This window comes from Protopterus annectens, chromosome 1.part1 (assembly GCF_019279795.1).
Source record: "Protopterus annectens isolate FY-2018-M chromosome 1.part1, PAN1.0, whole genome shotgun sequence".
NCBI classification, from domain to species: domain Eukaryota; kingdom Metazoa; phylum Chordata; order Ceratodontiformes; family Protopteridae; genus Protopterus; species Protopterus annectens.
In genome coordinates this window covers 1,119,738,560-1,119,751,225 of record NC_056726.1, presented here as the reverse complement: position 1 = coordinate 1,119,751,225, position 12,666 = coordinate 1,119,738,560, and the positions used below count along the sequence as shown (strand labels likewise).

General features: G+C 38.6%; 1 protein-coding gene across 1 annotated transcript in view; it reads left to right on the top strand.

Annotated features, from left to right (window-relative positions):
- Window positions 1-12,666, top strand: part of LOC122815615 (deleted in malignant brain tumors 1 protein-like) — a 949,251-nt gene that overhangs the window by 135,090 nt on the left and 801,495 nt on the right. The window contains 1 exon segment of the mRNA XM_044088272.1: window positions 1,856-2,166. Coding sequence (XP_043944207.1) covers window positions 1,856-2,166 — 311 coding nt within the window.

Here is a 12,666-nt window from a genome sequence, read left to right as displayed (position 1 = left end):
CTCCTGTGATGCAAGTAATAAACAGTTAATGTACAAACAGAACACTGGAGCACACCAAGGCTGAATGAAATGTTCCATATACACAGAAAGTCTTCAAGTAAATTCACAGAATAAGTGCAATTTAATCTCCAAACCGTTTAATAAATAAAAGGTAAAAAACTGGCAAGCGCTTTCACCTTCATGGGCTTCTTCAGACCAATACAAGTACATTTAAAAATTTCACATATATATGCATTCATAAATGACATTTCCTGTGTGAGTAATTAATTAACTAATTAATTCATCCTATTCATTAATATGTCTAAAGAAGATAAATACAAAAAATTCCTACCAAACTAATATAAGCAATATAATATACAATATAAAAATATATATGTAGATATATTTAAGAAACTTATACATATAATTAATGATTACTATAAAAAAATACATATAATAAACTCATTTTTAAAATAATAAATGAATACATAAAAATGTGCTTAGGGATTACTTAAACTTTTAGTTTACTCCCTTTCAACATAGGTCTTATAGGAACTTTATCATTAAGACCTGGTTCCCTATCAGCCCTTAACCTTATAATCCATTTAACTTCACACTGCTCCGTATAATTTCTAACATCACCACCCCTCTGTCTAGGTGTGTTAACTTACATGACCAGAAATTTAAACGTATGTTGGTCTGTTGTCTCAATAACATGTTTAGACAGGGCATTTTTATTAGATTTAACACAAATATTATAAAGATGTTCCCTTATTCTTAGAGTTAGACCCCATTTCACTTTTAAGAATAGGATGAACCTTCATAGACTTTTATGTTATCCTATAGACACTACCACTCCCATAGTCCAATCTACACACTGCTGTACTGTACCATGTAATAATTGAAATTTTTGCAATTGTATAGATACTAGTGCTTATTTTACGCACACCCTTAGTTTACTGCATTTTGATTTTAAAGTTAGAGCAACTTGTGATTCCAAACATGTTGTTTATTTAGCTAGGTGTGTTTCATGTCCAGCATTTTATGTTGGCAAAACTGATAGGAGATTAAAAGAAAGAATAAGGGAACATCTTTATAATATGCAGGGGGTGCAGGGGGGCTTGCCCCCCCTTACAGTGTTTAGATAAGTATAGTTTTTTATTTTTATTTTTTTATTATATTTTCGAAATTTCAAACATCGCTCATATGGTGTCGACCATATGGTGTTCGATGTCTGAAACTTTCGAAAATATAATATAGACCCATAAAATGCTTTAAAAACCTAAAAATACAAAGATTTAAGTACAAAATAAGTGACAAGAACATGAAACAGTACCAAACAAAGCTAGTTACATATTCCACTGGCAAACAGTGTTTATAATTATTCTAGTTTCATACAGCTGCCCTGAGAAAGTTTTCTCCTAGTTCTGTTGTGCCATTTTGTTCATTTGTTGTTACTACATTATAGAAGTTCAATATACTATTTTATATCCCTAAAAGTGGAAAAATGATATTACAACATCATGATAAATGGTATGTTGTTGTTGTTTGTCTTTCGGCTTTTTCCCGGTAAGAGGTTGCCACAGCGGAAATCCGGTCCGCTAATGATTGGCAGTAGATTTTTTTACAAAATGCCGAGGTGCCAGCTCGACGCCCAACCTTCAATGAAGGCACACCCATTTATGCATGCATGTCTTTTGAATGCTACCCAACCACGGGGAGGACATGCAGACTCCACACAGAAGGCACTCCCAAGCCAAGCCGAGAATCAAATGGGAGAACCTCTTACTGTGAGGTAACAACGCTACCGCCATACCACCATGGCATATGTACATTAACATTTTTCTTTTTTTTCCTTGGCAACGGGTAACATTCCCTTACCGTTACGTCTTGTGAATGGAACTAATCGCTGTTCTGGTCGAGTTGAGATTTATTACAAGTCACAATGGGGTACTGTGTGTGATGACTTATGGGATATAAATGATGCCAGAGTGGTCTGCAGAGAAGTTGGTTGTGGACAGGCTGTTTCTGCCGTAGGGAATGCATATTTTGGGATGGGCTCAGGTCCTATTACTTTGGATGACGTCCAGTGCAGAGGCAATGAATCTCATCTTTCAGAGTGTTCAGCCAGTCCACTTTTGCAGCACAATTGCATTCACTGTGAAGATGCTGGTGTCACTTGTGCAGGTATGAAACAACTGTTTGTCTTAATATTATTTTAATTTAATCAGAGAACTATAATAAATGAAGTACAAAATATTGCACTGTAGGGCCACTAGTTTTCCTTGTTCTCCAGTAAATTAGCCATGTTCGTTGGTGGTCACATGGTAAGATTTCGATATGTTTGGATGATCATTTTTTTTTTAGTATGCCAACAGATACCAGTTTTCTGAATTAGCAGTACAAATCACAGAACATTGTAACACATAATGAAATTTTCCCCAAGTGGTGATTCACATATAAGCAAATATAGTACGAGTGTTGTCTGCCATTCAAATTAAGTCAAAATACAACATTGTTGTGCACCAAGCTGATGACAAAGGGGTGCATAACAATGTTTTATGTCCTATTTTTACATTAGATCTTTACACAACTTCAACCACAGAATCCTGCCATCATCATCGATCACTGAAATTGCTACACCCGGTGATTACAGTGTGTTATGTACGGAGAGACACAAAAGTCATAAAATGCAAGGATCTGAAGGGAGAAATGAGGGAAATGTGGTTCCAGTAGTATTAGGTGAAATAAGTCTCATAAAAAAGAATTTACAGCACAATTTAAATGCACTGCCAATATATGTAACATCATATGAATTTCAGAAAGAGTCAAATCTTGCCAAATTGCAGTTGCTGCAAAGAGCACTTTTGGCTAACATCAAATGTTGAAACAATACTAATTTCATGAACCTTAACTATGCTTTGACTTAAAAATTGGGTCCATTCCCATCATGGAAGTAGAAACCCAAATAATTGGAGACATTAAACCATCAAATGATAACCGTCTTTAAAAACGTTAAAACAAGCTATAATACAACTCAGGAAAGTCACAGAGAAAAGATTAACAGCTTCTTTAGGTGTTTGATTTCCACTCAAACTAATTAGCCAAGTATCTATATTGTAATAGATAGCTTTAATCACTTCCTCTTGTCCCATTACTGTCAGGAAAAAAAACACCAGATTCCTGAAGTTAGCAGCGGTAGTGGTATGCCTATAAATTACATTAGTACTAGAAGAAATATGTTTTATAGTCCAATCGTAAGAGTTTGAAGACATGAGAATAACTTTAATGGAAGCAGTAATTTATTCATCTGTCTAAATTTTGACCTGTCTAGTTGCTTAAGTTTTAATTCTGTTTGTTATCATAAGAAAAATATTATTAGAGGTAATCACAAAATAATTCTAGGTACTATAGGCCTGGGTAAAGTGGTGTGTTAAACCCCAGTGAATGTAGGAAAAGGAATGATAATTTTTTTTTTTTGATGATAAAGGCAAGCAGATTTAATGAAGAAATAAGTGCCAGCTTTGTATGTGGTAGCAGTTTGCATCTTTTAAATATGTTTATGGTAGCATTTTCCTTTCGGTGCTGTGCTTTTAGTTTAGGATTACTGGGTTTATTCTTCTAGTCACAGTAGGTGTTTACCTGGTCAGTCTGAGCTGGGAAACACACAAAAGGGCTTTAAGTATTTTTTTTTTTGCACTTCTGTACTGTCTGCTGCTGCTTTAAATAGATAATTGCACTGTAATACTTTGTATCTGTTACTTGTATGGCTATTGGAGGTACTTTGTGTGGTCTTGTTACACTTTGGCTCAAAACCAGCTATTCTAAATTAAAAAGGTGCTTTTCTGCATGCTTGTGGCAGACATGTGCTGATCTAACCTGTCTGAGTTGGAAAGAAATGCTCATTATGTGCTTTCTTGAATGGTAGTTAGCTTAAAATTTGTTTCTCTTTGCTCATATTTAATCCTTGAGTTTGTGCTGTGCTGCTCTTCACTCAGCAGTGGTTAACAGTGCCCTGTAGAGATGCAAAAACTTAGAAGAGCAATTTTTCCCTACACAAGTGATAGTGAAACCCTTCCAAGCTTTTATCCTACTCTAGTAGCAACTTGCACACTGAGCAGCATTGACTTATTGCTCAAACTTTGTCTCCAGAAAGTATAGGTCCCCCTTGTAGTCTTGGTGCTACCAGCACATTCCTGTCAAATTAACCAATTCCCTTGCCTAATAAAACATACAGTAAGGGCATGATCTCATAGACTGGCAGTTTCCCATAATCTCTCTGGGCAGCCTGATTGACATGGGCATTATGAGGGACTGTAGCAGTTGTCTCATATATACTGACAACCATTTACACCTGAAACAACCAAATGTTTTAGGTCAGAGATGTAGTTACAGTATGGAATTGGAGGCAAGACTCTCACATTGGGGCACACTGAATGTCAAGCAGGTTGTCAGCACACACACTTGCCACACTAAATAAGGACATGACACACAAACCCACATATGTGGAGGTAATCACTAGTAATTTACCAACAGATTAGAGGCCCGACAAATGGAAACCACTTACACACAACAATGCAAACCAAACCACAGCACATAATAACACACACACACACACACATCAGTGTCTCAGCAAATAAGCCCATAAGGCATAACACTACAATATATAATGTACTGGCAATATATGACTCTATTGTGAGATACATGGATGTCCCCCTCACCAGGCTGGATAAGGAGCAGGTAAATATTAGCTGCCTCTCAGGTGCCAGGATCTGTCAAGTCATTCAAGCACTCAATCACTCAATCACAAGTATTGGTATGACTCTGTCTTTGTCCATGTCTCCTTATATATCCCCCAGATAATAATAGTCCAACCCTTGAACAAATCCTTTCCTGTTTTTTTTCCAAAATGTACCATATGAAGCCCTCATCCTTGGAGATGTCAATATTGATTGGTCTTAACTAACAACTGACTCTCCACCAAAAAGCATCAATTTACAGGGTTTCCACCAACTAACAACATCCCACACCTGCTTGCACAAAATGTCTTCTTCCAATCCTACTATCGACTGAATCCTCACTATCTCCCCTAACTTCTATCACATCCCCCTGTACCTTACCTGACATCTTAAGTGATCATCTTCCCACCCCCATTCATAGACCCTCTTCTCAGCTACCCCAAACACACTCCTACAGAGACTGCCATAAACTCTCTAACTTTAATGCCAACTTATTTAACTCCATAGTATCTAGCATCAACTAGTCCTTCCTTTTGGCAACTGCCTCTCAATGAAGCTGTGCAAAAATTTAACCACATTTTTCTAGATACTCTTAATTCCCTCACCCCTCATGGAGAATTAGAATCAAAGCTTATTATGGTCCCTGGCTATCTAAGGAAACTCAATCTCTTATGCGCAGAAGAAATAGTGCTTGGAAAGCCTGTGCTAAAACCAGAGCACTAGTCCTGTTAAAAAGCTACAAGGAACTCATGAACCCTCATAAAAAACAAATCAACAATGACAAAAAGTCCTACTACAACTCTTCCCAGTTAAACTGTAAATATAACCCATATAAATTCTAGTCCAGCCTTAACAAAATTCTCCAGCCTGGTTGCCCTTCCACTCCCTCCCCTTTCCTTAATAACACTCCTCTAGAAACTGCTAACCTTCTCAATAATCACTTCATTGATACTGTCCAAAAACTTACACACACTAACCACAACACAAACACCCCTTCTACCCCTTCCAACTCACTCAGTGAAAACCTCTTCACCTTTCAGCCTGTTACTACTGCATATGTCAAATCACTTCTCCTTAAGCTGAAAGCCTGCTCTCCCTCCTCAGACAACATCCCGCTTATCTTCCTCAAACTAGCTGCTGAATCTATAGCCTTCCCTGTATCCCTGCTAATCAGTAGATCCATTCAAGAATCTCTGACATTTGGAAGTCCTTCTTCACCATCTGTCTGCCTAAAGGGGGGGATTCTACTGATGCATCTAACTAGAGATTCATAGCTATACTATCCTGTTTCTCTAAAATACTTGAAAAATGCATTCAAACCTCCACACACCTACTCAACATGGTTTTTGTCCATACCACAGCACAACTTCCGCCCTCTTATCATTTACTTATAAAGTAGCTGAGGCTAGAGATGACAACCAACTTGCATCCTCTCTTTTCCTCGACCTCCCCAAGCCTTTGACACATCTCACACCCTATTCTTCCATCTAAACTTGCTAACCTCAAACTCTCTTCTCCCTCCTTTCAATGGTTCACTAGTTACCTCTCCAATAGGCAGTAATTTGTCAGATGGCTCTTTTCCTGGTCGCCCTCCCTTCCTGTTACATCTAGTGTACCCAAGGTTCCATCCTGGGTCGCCTACTGTTTAACAATTTCACAAATAATCATCACATGTTTTGCAAACAATCCTTCCTAATACAATACTCAACAATTCCCCTCTCATCTCCATTTCCAATAACATCTCAGAACTCCACGCTCAGACCCAAGACGCCTTTCTGTCCATTGAAAAGTGGCTGTCTGATAACTGACTCATCTTAAAAACAAAAAAAAATAAACTCCTGCTTTTTCTCCCTTGTTCTCCCTCTCTCAACATAAATCTACATTTGTCATCACAACCTCTCATATGACCATCACACAATCTTCTCTAAGCTGTTAGGTACCATCATTGAGGATGAACTCAAATTTAACTTACATATCTTGCAAAGCATTAAAAAAAAACAAAACAAAAAAAAAAACAAAAAAAAAAAAAACACCAAAAACTAGGTCTACTATACTATTATAAAAATTTCTAACTGTTAACACTAGACTATCCCTGGCTCAGGCTCTCCTCCTCCCCTCCCTTCTCTATGCTGCCCCAATCTTAACTAACATACAGGCTACAACTTTCTCCAAACTCCAAGAAACTTACCACAAAGTAACTGCATTTGCCACCAACTCTCCTCACAGCTCCCACCACTGCCTTGCACTTAACTCTCTCCAATGGCTTGAATTCCCTCGAGAACTCCTACTATCAGAGTTACAAATCTCACACCCTGTATTATACAAACCATCTACCTGCCCAGCCCTCTCCTCCCTGGCCTCCTCATAAACCCCTACTCACACTCTCTGCAATTCCAACCAGCATCTCCTGGATACTTACCAACCTAACAAAATGGTTATAAACTACTTTAAAAATGCACTGTAGCCCAAACTTGGAATAAATTCCCCCCACACATAAGGGCTATTCCCCACCCTAAACACTTCAAAAAGGAACGTAAACTTCACCTACTCAACACCAAGACTTGACCCTGTCTTGCTCCTACCTAGTTCATTATACTACTATATGTTTTTCACTCCTACTACAGAGAAATCCTACTGTAACACCTCTTAATTTTCTCCCATTAACCTTAGTCCTACTCTAAGAATACATTCCTTAAGTTATACTTTCTCCACCACATGTACATATGTACATATTGCTTGTTCATTTGTAAATACCTGTCTTTTTCTGTGGACTCCTTCTCGGTCTCTTTGAAAATTCAATTGCTGAATACATGTTCAATGTAAAAAAATATATATTTGTTTTATCATGTGTACTTACTATACTTTCTCTATATTTTGGAGCTGGTGTATTATAATTGTCTATATTGGAGCTTGCAGATACTATACTTTCACTGTATTCTGGAGCTAATGTATTATAATTCGCTATATTCGAGCTTGTAATTTATGTACTTTAATTTGTCTGTATTGGAGCTTTTTTCCTTGGGTCTCAACTGAAAATGGGCTTCTAGCCCATTTGGACTAACCAAGTTCACAAATGCCAGATAAATAAAATAAAATAAATAAATGTTGGGGTGAATGACTTTGGACGTACCTCACTGGACTATATGAAGAGTCTAACTGGATCCAGTATCTGTTAGCCAGGGAAGACATGTTCGATAGTGCACACTGCTTTACTAGAGATGGTCTGCACTTGTCTCCTCTACACTTTTGGATACTAGCAAAGGCATAAGCTACATCTATTGTGTCTTTTTTAAGTGGTGTCAAAAATAACTGACCTCCCAACATAACAAAATCCACTCTAGATAAACTCAAGGCACTGCTGCTTAATACTAGGAGTCTAAATAAGAAACTGCCATTTCTGGAAGCCCTCATCACTTTGGAAGATGCTGACATCCATGCAGTCATAGAGACATGGCTCAAAGGGGTGGAAAGCATCTTGGCTATGCAGGGCTACAATGCCTTCCATATGTTCTGACCACAAACTGACCATGAAAGAATTAAAGGAGGAGAAGGATCCACTTCATTAAGGATAAGTACACCTTGAGACTGGTCAAACTGTATGACTCTCTTGAGGCACTCCATATCCAATTAACAACAGGCAGAGCTTCCTACCCCATCATAGCTAGCTATAGGTCCCCCACCACAAAACTAGAAAAGCATATCACATATCTGGACTTTGTGGAGTCACTTGCCATACAGCCCGACACCTTACTCATAGCCAGTTTTAATTACCCTACCATTGACTGAGAAACATACACAACCACAATTATGCTGGCACAGAGGTTGTTGGACTTTGTCAAAGCAACTACTCTGAAACAGCTATTAAGCACACCCACAAGAGACTCAAAGGTCATGGACAAAGTACTCACTAACATGGGAGACCATTGCATCCCACATATGATGTCCTCTCTGGTAAGATTAATCTATAAATCAGTCTCATTTGATGTAATTATAAGAGAAGATATCCCATCAACTTCAAAAATGCTTAAGAATTTTTGAAAGACAAATTACCTCCTACTAAGGGATTGTATAAGAAGTTTCAAAGCCCCCTTGAATGCAGATAACATAGACTGCTATGCAGAGGTGTACACCAATGACCTGAATAACCACTTTAGCAGTTGTATAGAATTGGTTGTACCTGACAGAATTAAAGCCAGATCTTGATGAATAAGCAAGTCTCCCTGGTTGACCCTTAGTTTAAACAGGCTATACAACAAGAGAGGGAAACTGCTGTCCAAGAACAAGATGGAAGTGCCTCAACAGTGGAAGAAATCCATGCCTAGCTTAAACAAACAAATTACAGATCTTGTCATGTCCTCCATAGTTAATGATGAAGCAAAACTAGCCTCCCTAGTGAAAGATAACCACAAGGCTTTTTTTTAACTATAAAAGTCTGACATCTAAAAGGGAATACCCAGCTATGCACTGAACTGGCTGTGGATGGCACCAAGCACACTCAACTGGTGGTAATAGCCTACCTTCTAGCTGACAAATATGGAGTAAACTGCACCTCCCTCTCCTCTCCAGTCATCCCCCAAAGTATACCAGCCACCATTTATCTGCCTATTATCTCAAGAGAGAAGGTCATCTTGGCTATCTCCACGGCCAAAAAAATGGCATCAATGGGACCAGACAGCATCCCAGGTTGCCTTTAAAACAACTTAAATCATGACCTAGCAAACCCACTTAGATTCCTGTTTAACCACAACCTGCGAACTGTCTATGTTCTAGTGGAATGAAGGACAGCAACAGTATTCACTCTGCGCAAAGGGGACCATCAACTGACCCTGGAAATTATAGACCCATAATCTTGACTAGCCTCATCTGCAAGGCCATGGAAAGAATCATTATCGACCTTATTAACAAGGACATAAGTATTCTCCAAACTCTGGACACAACCCAATTTGGATTCATTAAATGTAGAACATGCCTGTTGAGCATTGCTGACTTCTTCAAGAAAGTTAACAAAGCCCTGCATGAGGGAAAGACATTGCATACCACCTATCTTGACCTAGCCAAGACATTTGACACAAACCCCTACTTATGTAGTATAGAGAAACTCCTCCAATTGGGAATTAAGCCCTGTGCTACCAGATGGGTAACCACCTGATTTCACCTACAGCAAAAGATCAGTCACCAGTCATGTACCAAAGGGTTCTGTACTGGGCCCCTTTCTGTTTGGAATTTATTTCTCAGAAGTCCAGGCAAACTTGCATGGCCTGTGGCTGATCATGTTTGCTGATGAATGCAAATTGGGAGCAATCACCGAGTCCCCCAGTGATGTTAAACTACTGTAGACAGGGTTAACTCAGACAAATGATTGGTGCCAAAGGCACAGAATAAAGCTACATGCAAAAAAATGCATTATTATTCTCCTTTGTAAAGCTGAATTCCCTGCTAATTGCATTATAGACACCATCCCCTAACTGTAGACCCAGCAATACATGATCTGAGTACTCAGGTTGATAGCAACCTGAACTTTCACCACATGTATCAACAGTAGTAAAGGAATGCTTCTATGTGGCACATCTTATAAGTAAAGGCATTACATCTAGATTTAAGGATGTTAATTCCTGCATACTCGGCCCACATCAGACCAGTAATTAAGTACAGTGCTCCCTTTCCAAACTCTACTTTACTATAAAATCCAACAATGGCACCATTATTTCCCCCGATGCACATACCAAACTCCTAGGGGTAGTTGCCGATAACCAGCTCAAATTTGATATGTAGGTCAACCAAACTATCAAAACCATTAAAAAAAATTAAGGTGTCTATACAGAAGTAAACATTTCCTAAACCCATTAGCAAGGACTGCCATCGCCCGTACTCACCTACTCCCAACCCTTCTATATGCCTCTCCTATTCTAATCTACTTGAATAAATCTGATCTGAGCAAACTTTCAAGCTGTTATAACCATATTTCTAGATTTGCTACTGGTTCTGCAAATCACACTCATCAGTGCCTAAACCTTATTCAACTAGAATTCCCCAATTTACTTCATATAATCAGCTCACAGTCACCTACAAAGTCCTCAACCAACCTGACAAATCTCCTGGACTAAAAAAACCTTATTAATTCTTACAGTAATCCCAGGACACTACGATCATCCAGCAAACTCCTTGTTCAAACACTCAAATCGAATAACTCAGCTGGAGACTCACTCTTTCCTAACTATGTTGGCAGAATCTGGAATGCACTTCCTGACGACCTGTCCTTAGAACCCTCACTAACCAAATTCAAAAAAAGCCTCAAAGGGTATCTTACCACTCACTGGCTATGTCCTTGCTCCAACCCAGATTGACCCCTCTGCTACCCAGTTCTACAATCCATTCTCTCTCTATATGCTCTCAAGACTCTCTATCCCTCTATTCCTTCACCCTTGACCCTACCCTTACTTACCCCGCTACTTAATCCACCCTCTACTACCTGCATTGCTTTTTACCTACCACTCTTTAGTACAACTCACTTCTTTTTTTCAATAGTACACTTAACAGTACTCTATACAATACTGAATTACCCTATATGTTATATTAACCAGGATAAACTGTAGCATTTTTTGCCTCCCAAGTCTGTGCATGTTATTGTCTACCAGAGACTGTAAACCAAGCCTTACTGTGCAGTTGCACCTTATTAATGTACTGGGTTGTTGACTGTATATTATTATCTACTATAGCTCATAGGCCAAGTGTTACGTTTTAATTGTAATTTTATTGTCTGTATTACTGGAGCTTTTCTCCCTGGGCCTCCGTTGATAATGGACATATATCCAGTCAGGCTTTCCCGGTCAGCAAACGTAAAATAAACTAAATAAAATACATTTTGCATGTACCTCACTAGACACCTGCAACAACAGGACAGACCACAGAGTTTTCTAACCAAGAAATTACAGGTTACACAAACAAATCTTACATGGAAAGACTGAAAGCCCTGTCACTGTATTCTGTCCCCTACACATTAGTAAGGGTTTATCTGTGCCTGGCTTACAGGGCGGCCTCTGACCAGGCTCTAATGGAAATGTTACACAAACCTAAATCAAACTGCATGAGGGTCACTCGCTCCAGGGATCTTATCCTCGATTCTCATATGAATAGGGCATGCTGAACAGACAGATACATCTCCCAGAGACTGCCACTCCTCTGGTACAAGCTTCCAATTCATGTGAAACAGAGTTCCACCCTGACCCTCTTCAGATGCAGCCAAGATTAATGGATGGGTGACTTCAAAATCACTCCTGGGGTGATGCACATGTTCCTCCTGTACAGAGGAAATTATTACTAACTACCATAGACCCTTACTTCTCCAACCTTCTCTCACTTGACACTTACAATTGGAACAACTCGGGATAAATATGGCTTGGCTTGTAAGGGCTCTAGGGCCATTAGCCTAATAAGCTTCTGTGAACCTATGAAGCTATGAACAAGAACATGAACAGCTCACTTCCCTGTAGTTTAAACAAATTCATCAATGATTACATTAGTTTAGTGGAAACAAGTAGGTTAATAAACTTATAGAGAAATAGAGTTCATTGCAACATGTACTATTTGCAAAATGTTTTATGCAGGCAAAACTAACAGAAATGTGAGTCATGATATGTTGCAAATCTTACTAGCTATCAAGAGCAAACCTAGAAGTAATGCACTTAATAGCATACTGTTACCTGCACTAATTGTGTGTGTGTGTGTGTGTGTGTGTGTGTGTGTGTGTTTTGTAAGTGAGATATACATTAATAAACCCCGATAAGAGATAAAGAGATTGCACTTCCCTGATGTAATATTTTTATTTTATTTACATTTCATTAACTAATGTGGATCACTGTTCTGGTAAGACAAATTTTAGGTTCAGCATGGGTTACAGATCATGAACAATGATATATGAGGACATACACTTCTTCTTTCAGCTTTTCCC